Source organism: Aptenodytes forsteri, unplaced genomic scaffold, assembly GCF_000699145.1.
Source record: "Aptenodytes forsteri isolate BGI_AS27 unplaced genomic scaffold, ASM69914v1 Scaffold3, whole genome shotgun sequence".
Lineage (NCBI taxonomy): Eukaryota > Metazoa > Chordata > Aves > Sphenisciformes > Spheniscidae > Aptenodytes > Aptenodytes forsteri.
In genome coordinates this window covers 503,625-517,783 of record NW_008795283.1, presented here as the reverse complement: position 1 = coordinate 517,783, position 14,159 = coordinate 503,625, and the positions used below count along the sequence as shown (strand labels likewise).

The 14,159-nt window shown below is 43.9% G+C and overlaps 1 protein-coding gene across 1 annotated transcript in view; it reads right to left on the bottom strand.

Moving 5' to 3' along the window:
• Nucleotides 1–2,525: 2,525 nt before the first annotated feature.
• Nucleotides 2,526–14,159, bottom strand: part of DPF3 (double PHD fingers 3) — a 169,310-nt gene continuing 157,676 nt past the window's right edge. The window contains exons 10-12 of the mRNA XM_009279267.1: nt 7,067–7,179; nt 5,653–5,734; nt 2,526–4,612 (exon numbers count right to left, since the gene is read on the bottom strand). Coding sequence (XP_009277542.1) covers nt 4,542–4,612; nt 5,653–5,734; nt 7,067–7,179 — 266 coding nt within the window. The 3' untranslated portion in view covers nt 2,526–4,541. The remainder of the gene's footprint in view (nt 4,613–5,652; nt 5,735–7,066; nt 7,180–14,159) is intronic.

Here is a 14,159-nt window from a genome sequence, read left to right as displayed (position 1 = left end):
CACTGCACGGTGCGGCAGAGTCTTCCTTTGGGGCAGAATTTACTAAGCTCCTTTTAAAGAAAGCTGAGAAATAATTATTTCAAAGTTATTTAGAGCAAAATTTGCTTCAAAAGAACACACTTAATGGTGGCTTTCCTACCTCAAGAACTGGCCTAAAGTACGTTTACAGAAATGCTGTAAACTCAGTCCAAAGACACATCTATGGAAGTACAGTTTGGAGGCAGAATGGGACCCATCTCGTGTTTCTTAAAGATACTGCCTTTTCCGAGCTACAGGGGAGGCTCTGTGACGGTAACATGAGCTCACCTCCTCAGTGGTACGATTTGGATGCACCCCCTTTTTGTGACCATTTCTCCACCCCTCTGGTTTCCGAGGCTGCCACTGCAGCAGCTCCCCTCCCCAGCCAGTCTCCCCACCATGGGGCAGAAAACTGGGCAACACATCACACAAATGTGGTGGAGGGAAAGCCAGAACCAAGCCATGGTTTCATGCAATATAGCCTGAATTGTTCAGTCTCTGGAACAGCTTGAGGTAGCTAACACCAATGTAGCTGCCCTCGTGGGCGTGAAGGAGGTAATGCGCAATTTACTGCATCAGTAAAGCTGATTTTCTATAACTGACCTTTTTTAGGTTATCCAAAATGGGTTAAAAATGAGAAGGATCCCATGAATATGTTTAACTAACATACTTTAAGGCCATTATGCAGACACAGCTTGTATTTAAATACATCCTCTCCCACAGTAAACATCTGTTTTTATAATAAGGACAGGAAGACCAATTACATCATCCAGCCTGACTTCCTCTATAACACAAGTCTTTTTTAGTCAGACATTCCTGTGATTAACTAAGATTGTGTTTAACTAAAATACGTCTTCTGGGAAGCTGCCCATTCTTGATCTGAAGACTTCAAGGGATGCAGGCTCTACCATCTCCCATTGTAGTTGGCCCTGATTTGTGCTAAAATATTGCTTGCCTTGCCTAGACAGAAGAGTTTTGAAATACGCCAGAGTTTGATCACCTCAAGGGCTGCCAACAAACTTGCACGTCCTGCCGTAGAAAGAGAGAGAAGCATACAGAGTTGGAGTCCTCACGCTGTTTGCTGCCCAGACCAGATCGCTGCTACAAGTGGTTTCAAGATTTGCCTGACAGCGGATGGAGTCGCTCAAGTAGTTCACACCAACAGTCATGCAGGAAGGCTGTCCCCAAGGGGGTACCAGGTGACAGGGAAACAGTTCTCAGAGTTTCTAAACTCTTCCTCACCCCGATGGCTGTGCCACAACCTCTCCACATCTCAGTAAAGCAGGTACAGCATTGTTTGCTTGGTGGATCGATTAATATTTCTAAAGTGTGCCAAGACGTATGGCTCTGAATGCATTCTAAAAATGTCACTGAGAGGTCCGTCCCAGCCCCTTATCTTAGACCGAGCTAGTGAAGAAGGGAGACTGTAGCTGGAGGAAGTTCTCAGCATGGGGGAGCTGGCACCCCATCTGCTGCCAAAGTTACCTGGAGCTGCCTGGCTACACAGCGACACAGCACAAAGCTGAGGAGATGAAACGCAGCTGGACCACTGTGTGTAAGTACCTTATTACACCGATTTCAAATGGCAAACAATATTTTGCTGTTGAAGATCTAGCAATCTCTCCTTCCATCATATCTTATTAGTGATAAACTTCAGCAAGGCAACTGAGGAATATTTCCAAACATGAAAGACACTGTTCACTGCAGAACGGTTGTGGGAGGAGGAAACAGTCAGCACTATGGATCAAAACCACAAAAGAGGAAAGCAGGTGTGCGTGCAGAGCACAGCTCATTTAGCACTGTCTCCATCACAGGGATGGAGAGCACTGACTTTCTGTACCAGCCAGTCCCACCAACAGGGCTACCTGAGACTTACGTGATGAGCCACCACTGTCTCCCTAACACACTGGCTAAAACAATATGCATTTTCCTCTCCATTTGATAATGCAGACATTGTCCTACTCCTCTCCCAAGGTCAATGCAAATACTAGGAAACTGGAAGGCGATGGCCATTTTTATGACGGAGCTCCCTAAGCCCAGCAGGCCTGGTAGCTGAGCACCAGCCCAAATACTAACCCACCTCTGCCGCTCCCACCCCCAGCACCACCACAAAACTTTCCTCCAGTGCACACGCTTCTCAGCTCCTGTCCCTCTTGCCAACACACTCACCTTCCATGAGAGAGCCCAGCAGTGTTCTGGTGAATACATACCTGCGCTCCTGGCCACAACAGCAACAGGAATTTGTATCAGCCTGAACTGTGCGATGGTCCTGAAGTGCCAGGTCAGCAGGGTTCAACCACACCAACAGACGGGTGCAAATGCTCACGTGGGTGAGCTGTGGCCCCCAAGTGCTCCCCAGGGCAGTTTCAGACTGGGAGGAAGACGCTTCATTTTACATTTTTTCTAGAGTTTTGTCCCAACAGTTTCCAGACACCTAATGCAGGTCCACAGGTTCCCGCTTTACCCTCCCCGCACCTGACGCTCAAATTTCTTTGTACTCTCAGCTCATCTCCGGGGCCGTCACATGGAAAGCCTAAGATATTGAATGAATTTCACAGGCAGCTGGTGCAGCTGCTCTGGAAGAGATTTGGTCCAATACGACTAGGATAAATACTTTCTAAAACTTAATAAAGCCTTTTTCTAACAGGTTAAAATACTCCTGCTGCAGCCTGAGAAGAGGCTGCAACAGTACATGGGAGAATCTAGCAGCTGACATGGCTACGTTCAGGGTGCAAGCTGAACAAAACGCAGAAGGTGAAGAAAGTATCTAAATAATGAGGGAAAGTGCATTAGGTCAGTATAACTCATGCTAACTAAGTGTAATCAGCAGGAGAAGGAAGAAAAATTAGCTCACTGATAGTCTTTCACAACATCCGTTCAAGTGTTCGGGGACATTTAATTTTGCGGACAAGTTTCAACCAATATAAATATGCCAAATATAATCTTCAGTGTCCTTACCTACTTGTACAAGCAACCTGAGTCACATGCTGCTTGGGACTCTGCTAAATTTATATTATAAAACCACTTAAATCTATGCATAGAAAGTAATATACATCATACTCAAGAAAATGGTCATTCTGGGCTATTCAACAGTTCGGGGAGTTGCAGGTTTTTAACCTTAAAGATGTATCTGGTAAAAATTCTTTAATGTACTCACTTGTCCTCCTAGTGATGTCTTAAATTATTCAAAGAGACTCAACTGTAATAATATTTTTTCAATTGATGCTCTTGCTTAATGTTTCTCCATTTCACATGTAGAGGTTTGTTTAAATGAAGTACAACTATTTCTATTTAAATTTTAATTTCATTATGAAAATCCTTCTTTTCATATTAGGTTCAGTAAATTATTCCCTTCTTTAGAGCTGGGGAAAGTTTTTTGCCAAATTATCACATTTGCCAAAAATGTGGTTGTAGATAATTTGGGGGCAAAGTTAGTTGAAAATTCAGCTAGATCTTGATAATTACTTTGATAAAAAACAGTAACACTTTGGAAATGCTGGAATTCCTGATTAGGCAATTCCCTGAATAAAATGGAACTTTCAATTGCAGAACATTTTAGTTTAGAAATTTCAAAAAATTAATCAAAAGTGCTTCATTTGTCCCTAAGCCAAAGTTGTTCCTTTTTGCAGCTTACTTTAGATTGCTCAGAAAACTGACAGTTTTATTTTCTACAATCAACTTAAGATGATGTTTTTCTTTTGTTCAGTTTTCTGAGCTAAACAGCAAGTCAGTTACATACACAACCATTCACAATTTTCTGAACAAAAATAAAATTATGAGTCTGGACTGGATGCTGGCACTGCAGTGGGACAGTGTGCCTGAATATCCTGAAATACCAAAGACGGTAGGCTTTTCTAAGCATCTCTGTGTGTACATACTGGTACTGTTCTTCCTTCAGATACTAAAACTAGACTTCTAAAGATCTGCCAAACCAAAGCATTTGATCCAAGGGATGAAGTGTCACCCCAAAAATTTTTGATCAGTGCTTCTCTCAGCGACAATGTGTTGTTCATGACCTGAGAAGTCTTGAACTAATGCAACTCTCAAAGCCCCCTGCGAATACAAAGTGGTTGCAGTAAAGAGATTTCCAGTCAAGCCTGTGAAGAGAAACAACTGGTGCTGCTCCCAGCCAAAGTAGTACTCACCAATAATTGCTTGGGAGAGATCTTATTACTTCTTCTTTAAAAAGAAGACTAAACAGAAAGCACAAGGCCACACAAAATTGACTTCTCCATGTCGATATAACAACCCTCCCCCTTCTAGAATGCATGTGAGCCCGTAACGGTAAGCAGCAACCATGCATAGCAGTGAAGAGATTTCATCCGGAGCATCGGGAAAGTACATGATCCTTCTAGTAGAGCCCAGGAGGCACAGCATTAGTAACAGTGAATACCACAGATACCTCTTCCTGTATTTGAGTGTCTGTTCATTTTGATGTGGGTTGTGTCTTTGTGTTCTGGATGGGAACTGTGTGCTGGTATGGCAACACCAGGACCAAAGTGTTTCTTGACTGCTGGAGCTCCTCAGGCCTGGAAGCCAAAAGCTGATGCTCTTTCTCTGAGCAGCTCCCGGCACAAATGACAGCTCCAGCTCCCTGCAAATGAAGAAATCCTTCTTATAGGAATGACATCAAATCCAGGCACTCAGAGTTTATGTCAAGATCGGCTTGAACAGGATATCAAATATGCCTAACATTGGAATGCCTGTATTTTTCTGAAGCAGGCTCTGCTGCCCTTGGTGTTGTGTACATAGGCTCTCTACACAAGTTACAACACAGCTGGGGTGTGCATTGCCACTAGGTGTTTTATATTTTCGTACATTCAATACACCACTTCCCAATCAAACAGAAACCTTTAGCTAATTATTAGCTTCATTTCAAAATTTTCTCCTCCTGATTTAGTTTCTGCTTTATCAAAGTTACAAACGTTTAGCTCCTGAATGCATGATTGATTTGTAATTATTCTTGTCTTGCCCCTCATGTAAACCACAGTCATTTGTACTTGCACGTCTCCTTCTCCAATTCTACCACTCTCTGCAGATTTTAGTCAATCAATAATGGTAAGGGACTATTTCCTCAGCTCCCCACCCAAGTGACAAACTTACAACCAGTTGTAGTACATTCAGATTGAATCCCCTGCAGAGGACAGAACTACATACCAAATGCAATACAGACTATAAAGCTCTCACCCTTCTGAGGCACAGACAGACCGGACAACGAGGAAGGTCATTCCTCTTAATTCAGACTCTTGGCAACAGACTCTCAGCTATTCCAGAGAGGACCTCCCTGTCTGGGCTTTCTCTCTGGGACTTTGACTTCTTAGGAAGTCCAAAGTCACAGTTCACAGGAGCTCAATTCAGTTGACTAAATTGAGGTGTCCAATGCCATCTGGGACATCCAAAGGTACCCATGACCTGCGAAAGAGCCATGTCCTGGAAGAGGAGGTAGACACCAGGCAAGATTACATAGGGCATCTCAGATCACACTAGACCTCCACGTCTATTAATTTTCTTTCTTTCCACTGCTACCTGCCTCTGCTTTGCTACTGCTTCCATAACTCTGCATGGCCCAGGCCACCTTTCTGAAATTCTTCCCTTCTCCACAAGGACTTTCCAAGCAGTTTTCTAACACGTTACCTTCTGGGGGCTCAAAGACTGGTGGATTCAAGCAATACATATGATAGCCACGGTCACAGTCATCACAGAAGAGCAGCTGGTCCTGAGGCAGGGTTGTTGGGGAGACAGTAGGGAAACAGGGAGAGAAGGAGAGGAGAGGAGAGAGAGAAAATGATGTAAATTAGTCTCTTGCCAAGATGAAAACATAAGCATGGTAACCAGCAGTGCTCAGCTAGGAAAGCAGAGCTGCAACATAGAGACTAAGATACTATTGGGAACATAAAAGGCATCACGTTTTTGCGTCCAAGATCAACCACCACCCTTCTCATCACAAAGGCAGTTCAGTTTCTAACTGGAAAATCTGAGAGATGGAAGACTTCCTCTCCAAGGTGGCCTCATGATGCAGGAGCAAAAGCTGTTAGGCCAGGGATATGCTGTACTGAGAGAAGAGGACAGGCATCCCCACTTTGCTGGGCTCCAATGTGCCCACATGCTGGATTTCCTCCCTCCAGGGGAAACCTTTCTCATCAAAAGCCTGGACTTAGCTAGTTCTTCAAAACTCAGCTGAGTAGCGAATGCTCTGTGAAACCGATGGAAATGACATGATCCCACCATACGGTCTGCAGCTCTTTCATACTTTTTTGGGGAAAAACTTTCTCTGAAGTATCCCATGACTCCTAACACAGAACAGCTCCCTGTTTTCAGATTTCCTTATTTACTGCTAAAGCAAAACAAAACCTCAGGCTTCAAATTTATTCTGCTATAGGGAATGTAGTCTTAGCCGATCGCCTCCAAAGTTCTCCAGCCACTGTCAATTCTCCAAGTTTCTCACAGACTACCAAGGACCCTTACCATCAGATTTGAACTGAAAACCCCGCAGAGAGGACACTGTTCAGCTGCAGGCTCTGGATCATGGTTTAGAAATCACTGGGATAGGTGATTACGTGACTAGAGCGGAGCCTAGCCATCCCAGTTCAAATGCTTTCATGTTTCCCAAGTCTTATAATTAAGATTAAAAAGTCATGCCAAGAAGGCAGGCAAAATCAGGGACAGAAGAAACATACCTGCCATCTCTCAGGTTATCACCTATTCACATTTACTCCTGATCACCATATTGAAAATACCACTCTTTTGCAGCTCCCCGCGACATGAGTTTATGGCCTCCAGGTAATTGCTATTGAATAAGCATAAAAACCACAAGTATTGCCATCTTAAGTGGCCCTACATGATACACGTGGTGATTTCAGCAGAGACCGACGGCTGAATGGGGGCACTGGGGAGAAGCCCGTCTCTGCTCTCAGGGTGGCTTTTCCTCGGGGATGCATGGAAGCAGCAGTAAAGCCATGACCCACACCATTGCCACATGCTCCTCAAGGGCGGGCATGACAGTAGCTTGCAGTGACATTTATTTGCATGAAAAGGTAAATGAACTCACATCGTTCTCAGAGGTCCCACAAAGGCTGCAAGATTTGCACTCAATGCACTGCCACTGATAGGTTTTAACCGCCTCTGTCATGTTTGTGGTGAACTGCAGGCAGGTCGGGTGTCCTGAGGAAGATTGAAAACAACTGTCATTGTTAAGGCTCACTTATTGCTTGTTAATTAACCGGTATTAAATTTGGGAACAAAACGCACATGGACATGGACTGATCACAACATGGGCTGCAACTAACAGATATCAAAGAGGAAAGCAGGCATTAACCCTTTCGCTGCCGGGCACAAGAGAAAATCAGAGTCATCCCCACCCATTCCCCATTGGCAAAGCAGTTTTATTCAGAGCTCTTAAAAAGGGTTTGGCTTTGGGTTTGGTTTTTGTGGGGCTTTTTTTGGAAAGAAAACAAGAGAAAGGATGAAATCAGAAACAAACCCAATTTCAGAGACAGCCCATCCATCTTAATAGAAATTGGACTACAGCTTCAATTAGCGTTGTTTCGACCGGACCGAAGGACCTGGTGGAAATGAGGTTGTTCTCCATTTCAGAGCTTCCCTGCCTGGCGTCCAAATAGGTGGAGCAATTCTGTAAACTTTGCTTAAATGGAAGCAGTAGTGTACAGAGAAGAAGCAAGACAGGATGGAGGGATACAGCTTTTAATTTTTTTAAGAGCTCTGCCACTAAAGTTGGTTGGCACAGAAGAAACCAAATTGCACAGCTAACCTTCCAGGATCAAAACAAGAAACCGAAAGGAAAAAAACCCAAGCCAACTCCCACAACGAACTAAATGAAAGGAATAAAGAAGGGAAAGCTAGCAGAACAGTCACATCTAATCAGGAAGGACAAATTGCCAGAGTTACAACCCCCGCCCCTACATGCGTGTCGACTCCAGCTTTGCAAAACAGCGGTATCACAGTAGCAGGGTCAGCAATGGGCTTTCTGGAGGGGAAAATACAAACAAACAAACAAACCAAAGGTAGGATCAGTGTTCCTTCTGCAAAACAAAACAAGAAAAATATACCGCTGAAACAAAGTACTGTATTCCCAAACCACCCCTATCAGGCTGAGGCAGTCCCTAAGTCACCTGTAATAATCTATTGCTTGCCTTCTTGGAAAGCCCCGTATTTAGCATCCCTCTCTGACACATGTAAGCATTAATACTGTGCATAGTTGGGGGCGGGGGACTGGGGCGGGGAAAACAGCGGTATCACAGTAGCAGGGTCAGCAATGGGCTTTCTGGAGGGGAAAATACAAACAAACAAACAAACCAAAGGTAGGATCAGTGTTCCTTCTGCAAAACAAAACAAGAAAAATATACCGCTGAAACAAAGTACTGTATTCCCAAACCACCCCTATCAGGCTGAGGCAGTCCCTAAGTCACCTGTAATAATCTATTGCTTGCCTTCTTGGAAAGCCCCGTATTTAGCATCCCTCTCTGACACATGTAAGCATTAATACTGTGCATAGTTGGGGGCGGGGGACATGGGGCGGGGATAGCCAATTGCTCATCTATAAAAAAACTAGAAATACAGGTACGCACATCCAGCACTATCGTGTGCTACTTCTAGAACCTTACACCATCAGGTGCGCGCGGGTTTTTCACTTCTAGCCGATCTGCTGTTCTTAGACTACAGCCAAAGGGTAGGAAAAAATCTTTTCCACCTCCACCAGCCTAAATGTCTTTTTAAGAGTGGAGAAAGAAATGCTGCTTCTCCATTAAGAAAAAAAGGCACGGCTATGGTAGATGTGGGCATAGATGTGCTATCTTCATTACCAGACCTATCAGCGGTATTTTGCTGTGTCGTCGCATCACCCATCACCACCCTACAAGAAGCTTCTATATTTTCTAGCTAGTGAAGCAAACAGTTGCTGAGAATTGCTGGGTAAGGCAATAATGCTGTAGGGAATATATTTCCTTTATGTGCCCATGATACCACCAAATGGTGTAATAAGGATTTTGTTTTCCAGTTATATTTGCATGGTAGTGATACGAAAACTAAGCCTGTCCAGCAAAGAAATGTGTGTACATAAGTTATTAAGGAAATTGAATAGAAAATAAAGGAGATATTTAAGGAAGGAGGGATCAATGACATTGTTCATATCACTCTTAAGCCTTTGAATAAAGAAATGTTTTGACAGTACTGATGAGCTCAGATTGGCTAAGAAGATCACTGGGGTTTGGAGCCCTTGAAATGTCAGCACAAAACAAGAGTCAGATTTTACTGAGATTTACAGTGGACCAAGTCCAAACTAAAATTCTAGGGACCTTGAAACCGCAACAGTGCAGAAGGAGATTTTGTGACATGATACCTTTTCTTGCTGAGAGGCCCTCATATAATTTCTGATGCTACCAAACTAGCAGAACCTGACATGACACTGAAATGTTCCTCCAGATCTGATTTACAGCAAACGCGGAACCTCATTCCAACACCAGTAAATAGAACAAATGTGCCACACTACACATCAGGGAGGAATTCATCCCAATGGCAGCGAGTCGGCTTCCAGAAAGGTTGTACAGTGCTGGAATACATCACAGAAAACAACTCATACAGGGAGGTGAGTTAATCAGAGAGTTAAATAGCTTCAGTCACATTTGAAAAGAAACAGAAAGAATGGAATCAAACTTACAGAAATAAATCACAGCTAAATGCATACACACATTCACGTGCTCACTTGCCTGCGTACACACATTGCTCATTGCAGAGACTCCAGCTAGAGACTCTTCCTTTCTCAAATGACATGAAGGTCAGATTCTGTTCATTACTTTATCTCTGTCCCTTCACAGCCATTCCTGCTCTCTTCCAGCTATCAGTCTTGACTGTCTTGTTCCTCATTTGCCTCAAAAACACCTCTGCAGGTTTTCTGTGCTTCATCTCTTATCGATGCTGCCTCATCCTTGAAGTGATCCATCCTATTTTGCAGAGCCCTTAAGAACCACACCCACCACAAGCCTAAAAGAAATGGGCTTTTGTGGGCTGCGGATCGCTTAGAAAATATTAATATTGGCGTGAGGGCCATGGTGGCTTCTTTTTAGTAGCAATGCAAGACTCTTTTGCAAAAAAATACCAATTTATTCACTCCATTGGCCTCTCTCTCCAAATGCTGTGACTATGAAAGAGTCCAACAAATGCCCACAGCCATGTCTGCATAGCCACAGATTGCTCTCTTGTTAGCCCAGGGCTTATGACATGTCTAAGGGAAAAAGAATTCCTCGTGGACATGTCTTTCTTCAGCCTCCAAGTCAGATCCTCTTTCCATTAAACAATGCGCCTTGTGGTACCATGACCCTAACCTAATGTTGTTGAAAAGACTATTTCCACTTACGCCAGCAGCGTGATGAGGCACTGTAGCATATGGCAAGCATGTCAGTAGGTACTCAAAACATTAAAATGCTTTTTCCTGCCCTCCCTGCTCTCCTTCTTCACAATCTCTCTATTTTCCTGCTACTTTGGTTCAAAACCCAGTGTTTTTCATGACCCATGAGAAAATTCACACGTCCAAGACTTCCTGGAGCAGTATTAGTGAACACCATCCCTGCTCCATATCACAGCACTTCTTCACATTCCCTCTGTGGCAGAATACCTGAAGACAAAGCCCTGTAGCTGCATACGGCGGGGTACTATAGGTAGATTCAAATTCTCTTAAAAAAAAAAAAAGCTAGTTCAGCTCACAAACAATTTTGCTTCACACAAAGAGCAGTCCAAAATATGGTTCAAGTTACAGACACTGTGGTAGCACACGAGCCAGAGAGCTGGAAAGGTTTTTCTTGCTTAATTTCATCACTTATGTGGTCAAGATGAAGAAACAGTCTTATTTTGCTAATCTTGAGATAAATGGCATGTGCTACAGCGAAGGTGTGCAGCAAAGAGTCTGCAGCTGGAACTCAGTTAATAATTCAGGTGGTGGCTCAGCCCTGGTAGACCCTGGATCACTCTCACATGTCTGTACCAGCTCCGCAGATCTAACGGGGGAAGAAGTAACCCGTATTTATGGTGTCACCAAAGTCAACAGACAGACCTCTAAAATACACCCCAGGAGCAGTTCTGTTGAAGGAGAAGGTGATACGTTAACAGCGACAGTTTCTAATCTACCATAACTATTCTCTACCTAAACTTTTGCTATGCCACAATAGCTGTAAACAACACAGACAATAAAACTTGCAGTGAGAAGGTTTCCAACAGCTCATCCTTTTGTCTTAAAGCAATATTTTAAAGTATAGATCAGGCCTAAAAGCTCCCTCATCTTTGTCGAAACTCTCCTCTAGATCTGAACCTTGTGACTGAGACCATATTTTATAGTGATACCTGTGTTTCACATGCCGCTGGCTTTAATTGTACGCTATGTCCACCAGACATCTGGTCAGAGGAGCAGGGGGCAAACGCAGTCAAGAGACCATTTCTTGACTTCCGCACCTGGTGCAATTGCAGACTGTTGGTAAGGAAAATTTTAACCTAAATACCCCAAAAAATAAAATAAATAAAAAAAAAATCTAAAAATCACTTCTGCTTACACTGGCTGGGTAACACTAAAGACCAAAACAGATTAAAGGGCACACTAAAGACCAAAACTGACATTAAAGGGCAGGAGCAGTCTGCTGCTCCCAGGCGCTCTGTGACCAGTGAAGGCCTTAGAACGGCTCATTAGTGCTTCTTCAATAATGGATTCTGCATCGCAAGATTAATTGCAGCCATGTGCTCTGTCACACCCGCCACAGACTATTTAAGTTAACAATCCAATCAATAACCTTTTTGAAACAAAGGCAGAGATTATCTTGAGGGAAAAATATAAGCAAAGACTCCTTTTTTAAAGCAAATGTGAAATTATTTATATAGGGTAAAAGGAATTTTCACCCAGTTTCCAATTCTTTCCCTTATTTTCACTGTGTAGTAGTGTGCTTTTTAATCAATAGCAAAATGAAAACCCACAGGGCTCCTGGCTATATCACATCAGATTTTATTCCATAAACTATTCAGGTCTTTAAACCACTATAAATACATATTACAGATATAATGACCTATGTCACAGGAACACCATCCAAATAATGGAAGTTTTACATGCAAAGAAACTGCAAAATTTCCTCCTGCTAAGATTGAATAAGCATTGTTATGACCACTGCCATCATTAGACAGAATTATTACTGTTATTTGTACAAAAGAAAGGAAAAGTAAGTTGTAATTCTAATAAGGGATATGATTTTATGGTTAAGATATAAAAATTTAGCCCTCATTTGCCTGTCTAAGAATGCATGCTTATAGGTATGTAGTGTCAACAACAGATGGATTAGAAAGGGCCCTTAAAAACCCAAACCATCCAGCCACACCAAAAGGCCTGGCTCTGCCAGAATCCCAGGGCTCAAGGAGCTGCAACTCTCAGAAAAAGACCAAACGTTACTAAGGGATGAGGATGGGGAGCTCTTGGCATTTTCCTGGCCCTTCCCATCTTGCAACGTCAAGACGTTACGATGCAGGGACATATGCCTGCCTGCTTAAATGGAGGTAGGCATGAACAGAAGCCTTCAAAAGTGTTTGTGGGGTGAGGATCCAAGGCACCACCTGCCACAGTGCCTCTGCGATACAGGGAAGCAGGAGTATTTAACTATAGAAAAATATAACAGATCTCCTGGCGGCGAGGGCAGGGGTGGGTGTCAGAGGCTGCAGGTGAAGAGCTCTTGTCTCACCCCCTTCGGCACAGAGCCCTGCTGAATCCAGTTTCTTAAGAAAAACAAGCAAACAAACAAAAAAGGAAGTCTCACTCGTAGGCACCATTGGGTTTTATTACTATTAGACAGAAGAGGAGGAGAGGAAATACTACCACCGTGAATTTCTACGTCCTGATGGAAATGAGAAAACCTGGCTGTTTCTCCCAGTGTCCGAGGCACTGTGTTCCAGCACCGCCAACTCTGCTACAGAAGTGAGTCTGAAAGGACTCCGGAGCCTCGGTGAATAGGCTGGTCAGTCTGATTTGGTCAAAGACCAACTTTCCTCTAATCTAATATGCCGCAATATGCCAGTAATTGTGGAAGAATTAACGCCTTTAATAATTGATAGAGCTCTGAAACCATTCAGCTGTAGCAGAGCTTATAGTTCCTATTATTTCATTTCCTGGCCCTATAGTCGTTCTGGCCAGCACGGACAGAGCTTAAACCGAGCCCGCAGAAAGGGAAGGGGCACTCTGCCGCATTAGCACCCGGGACTGGCAGCCAGCTGCACTCCGGAGGTGGTGGTTTGCTTCTCGGTACTGCCAGTTCCAGTGGAAAAAGAGACATAAATTACAAGCAATTGCTCGAATATTCAGCACTGGTAGAGGAGAGCCCGCTTCAATTGTTCACCCAAGGGACAAATAAAACCCCTGTGCAAAAGACAGTGGTTCAGTCCCAGTCGCAGTTAGGCAGGTGTAATTGGAGTCAGTGGGAACTGAAAGCAGGACAGACCTGCATTTAAAAGCAATTAACGCCAGATATCTTGAGGAAGTTATAAAATGGTGGGGCGTGGAAGGTGGCACTTGCAGCTTGCTCTCCTGCACTACCCTGCTGTTGCTTTAGCCATGCAAACACCAAAGGGCACAGGGGGAGTGAGCTCCTACCAAAACACCCCTCATCTCGAGGCACTCCCAGGAAAATTTTGTTGCCTGAGGAAAGTCCGCCCACCAGCTCAACTCGCTCCCAGCTTTGACTCTACACTGCGTAATTTCCTCTGAAACATTTTTAAGTATCAAGAGCATCAGCTAGGACAAAGAGCCTGGGCTGCAGAGGGTACATCGAGAGCAAAGCTTGGCTCAAAGGCTGCTCACATGCATAAACAAAATGAAGGATCTGTGCATACACAGACACATGCACCCAGAGATTAGGCGCAGACAGGGCACAGTAACTCTGTCTGGCACAGGGCGGCGGGAGGAGCTGGGTGGGCTTCGGGGGTGACCTCCAGAGCATGCAAAGAGAGAAGCCAGGATCGAGTTATTCTGGGCATCCTAACAGTTTGTCAGTCAAATCACTTTCTCCCCACACACCATCCCCTTGGTAGCAGATGCCACAAGTCTTACAGGAACACTACCTAAGAAATGTTTTCAAATAGTTTTACTGCAATAGGTTTGTGTGCAC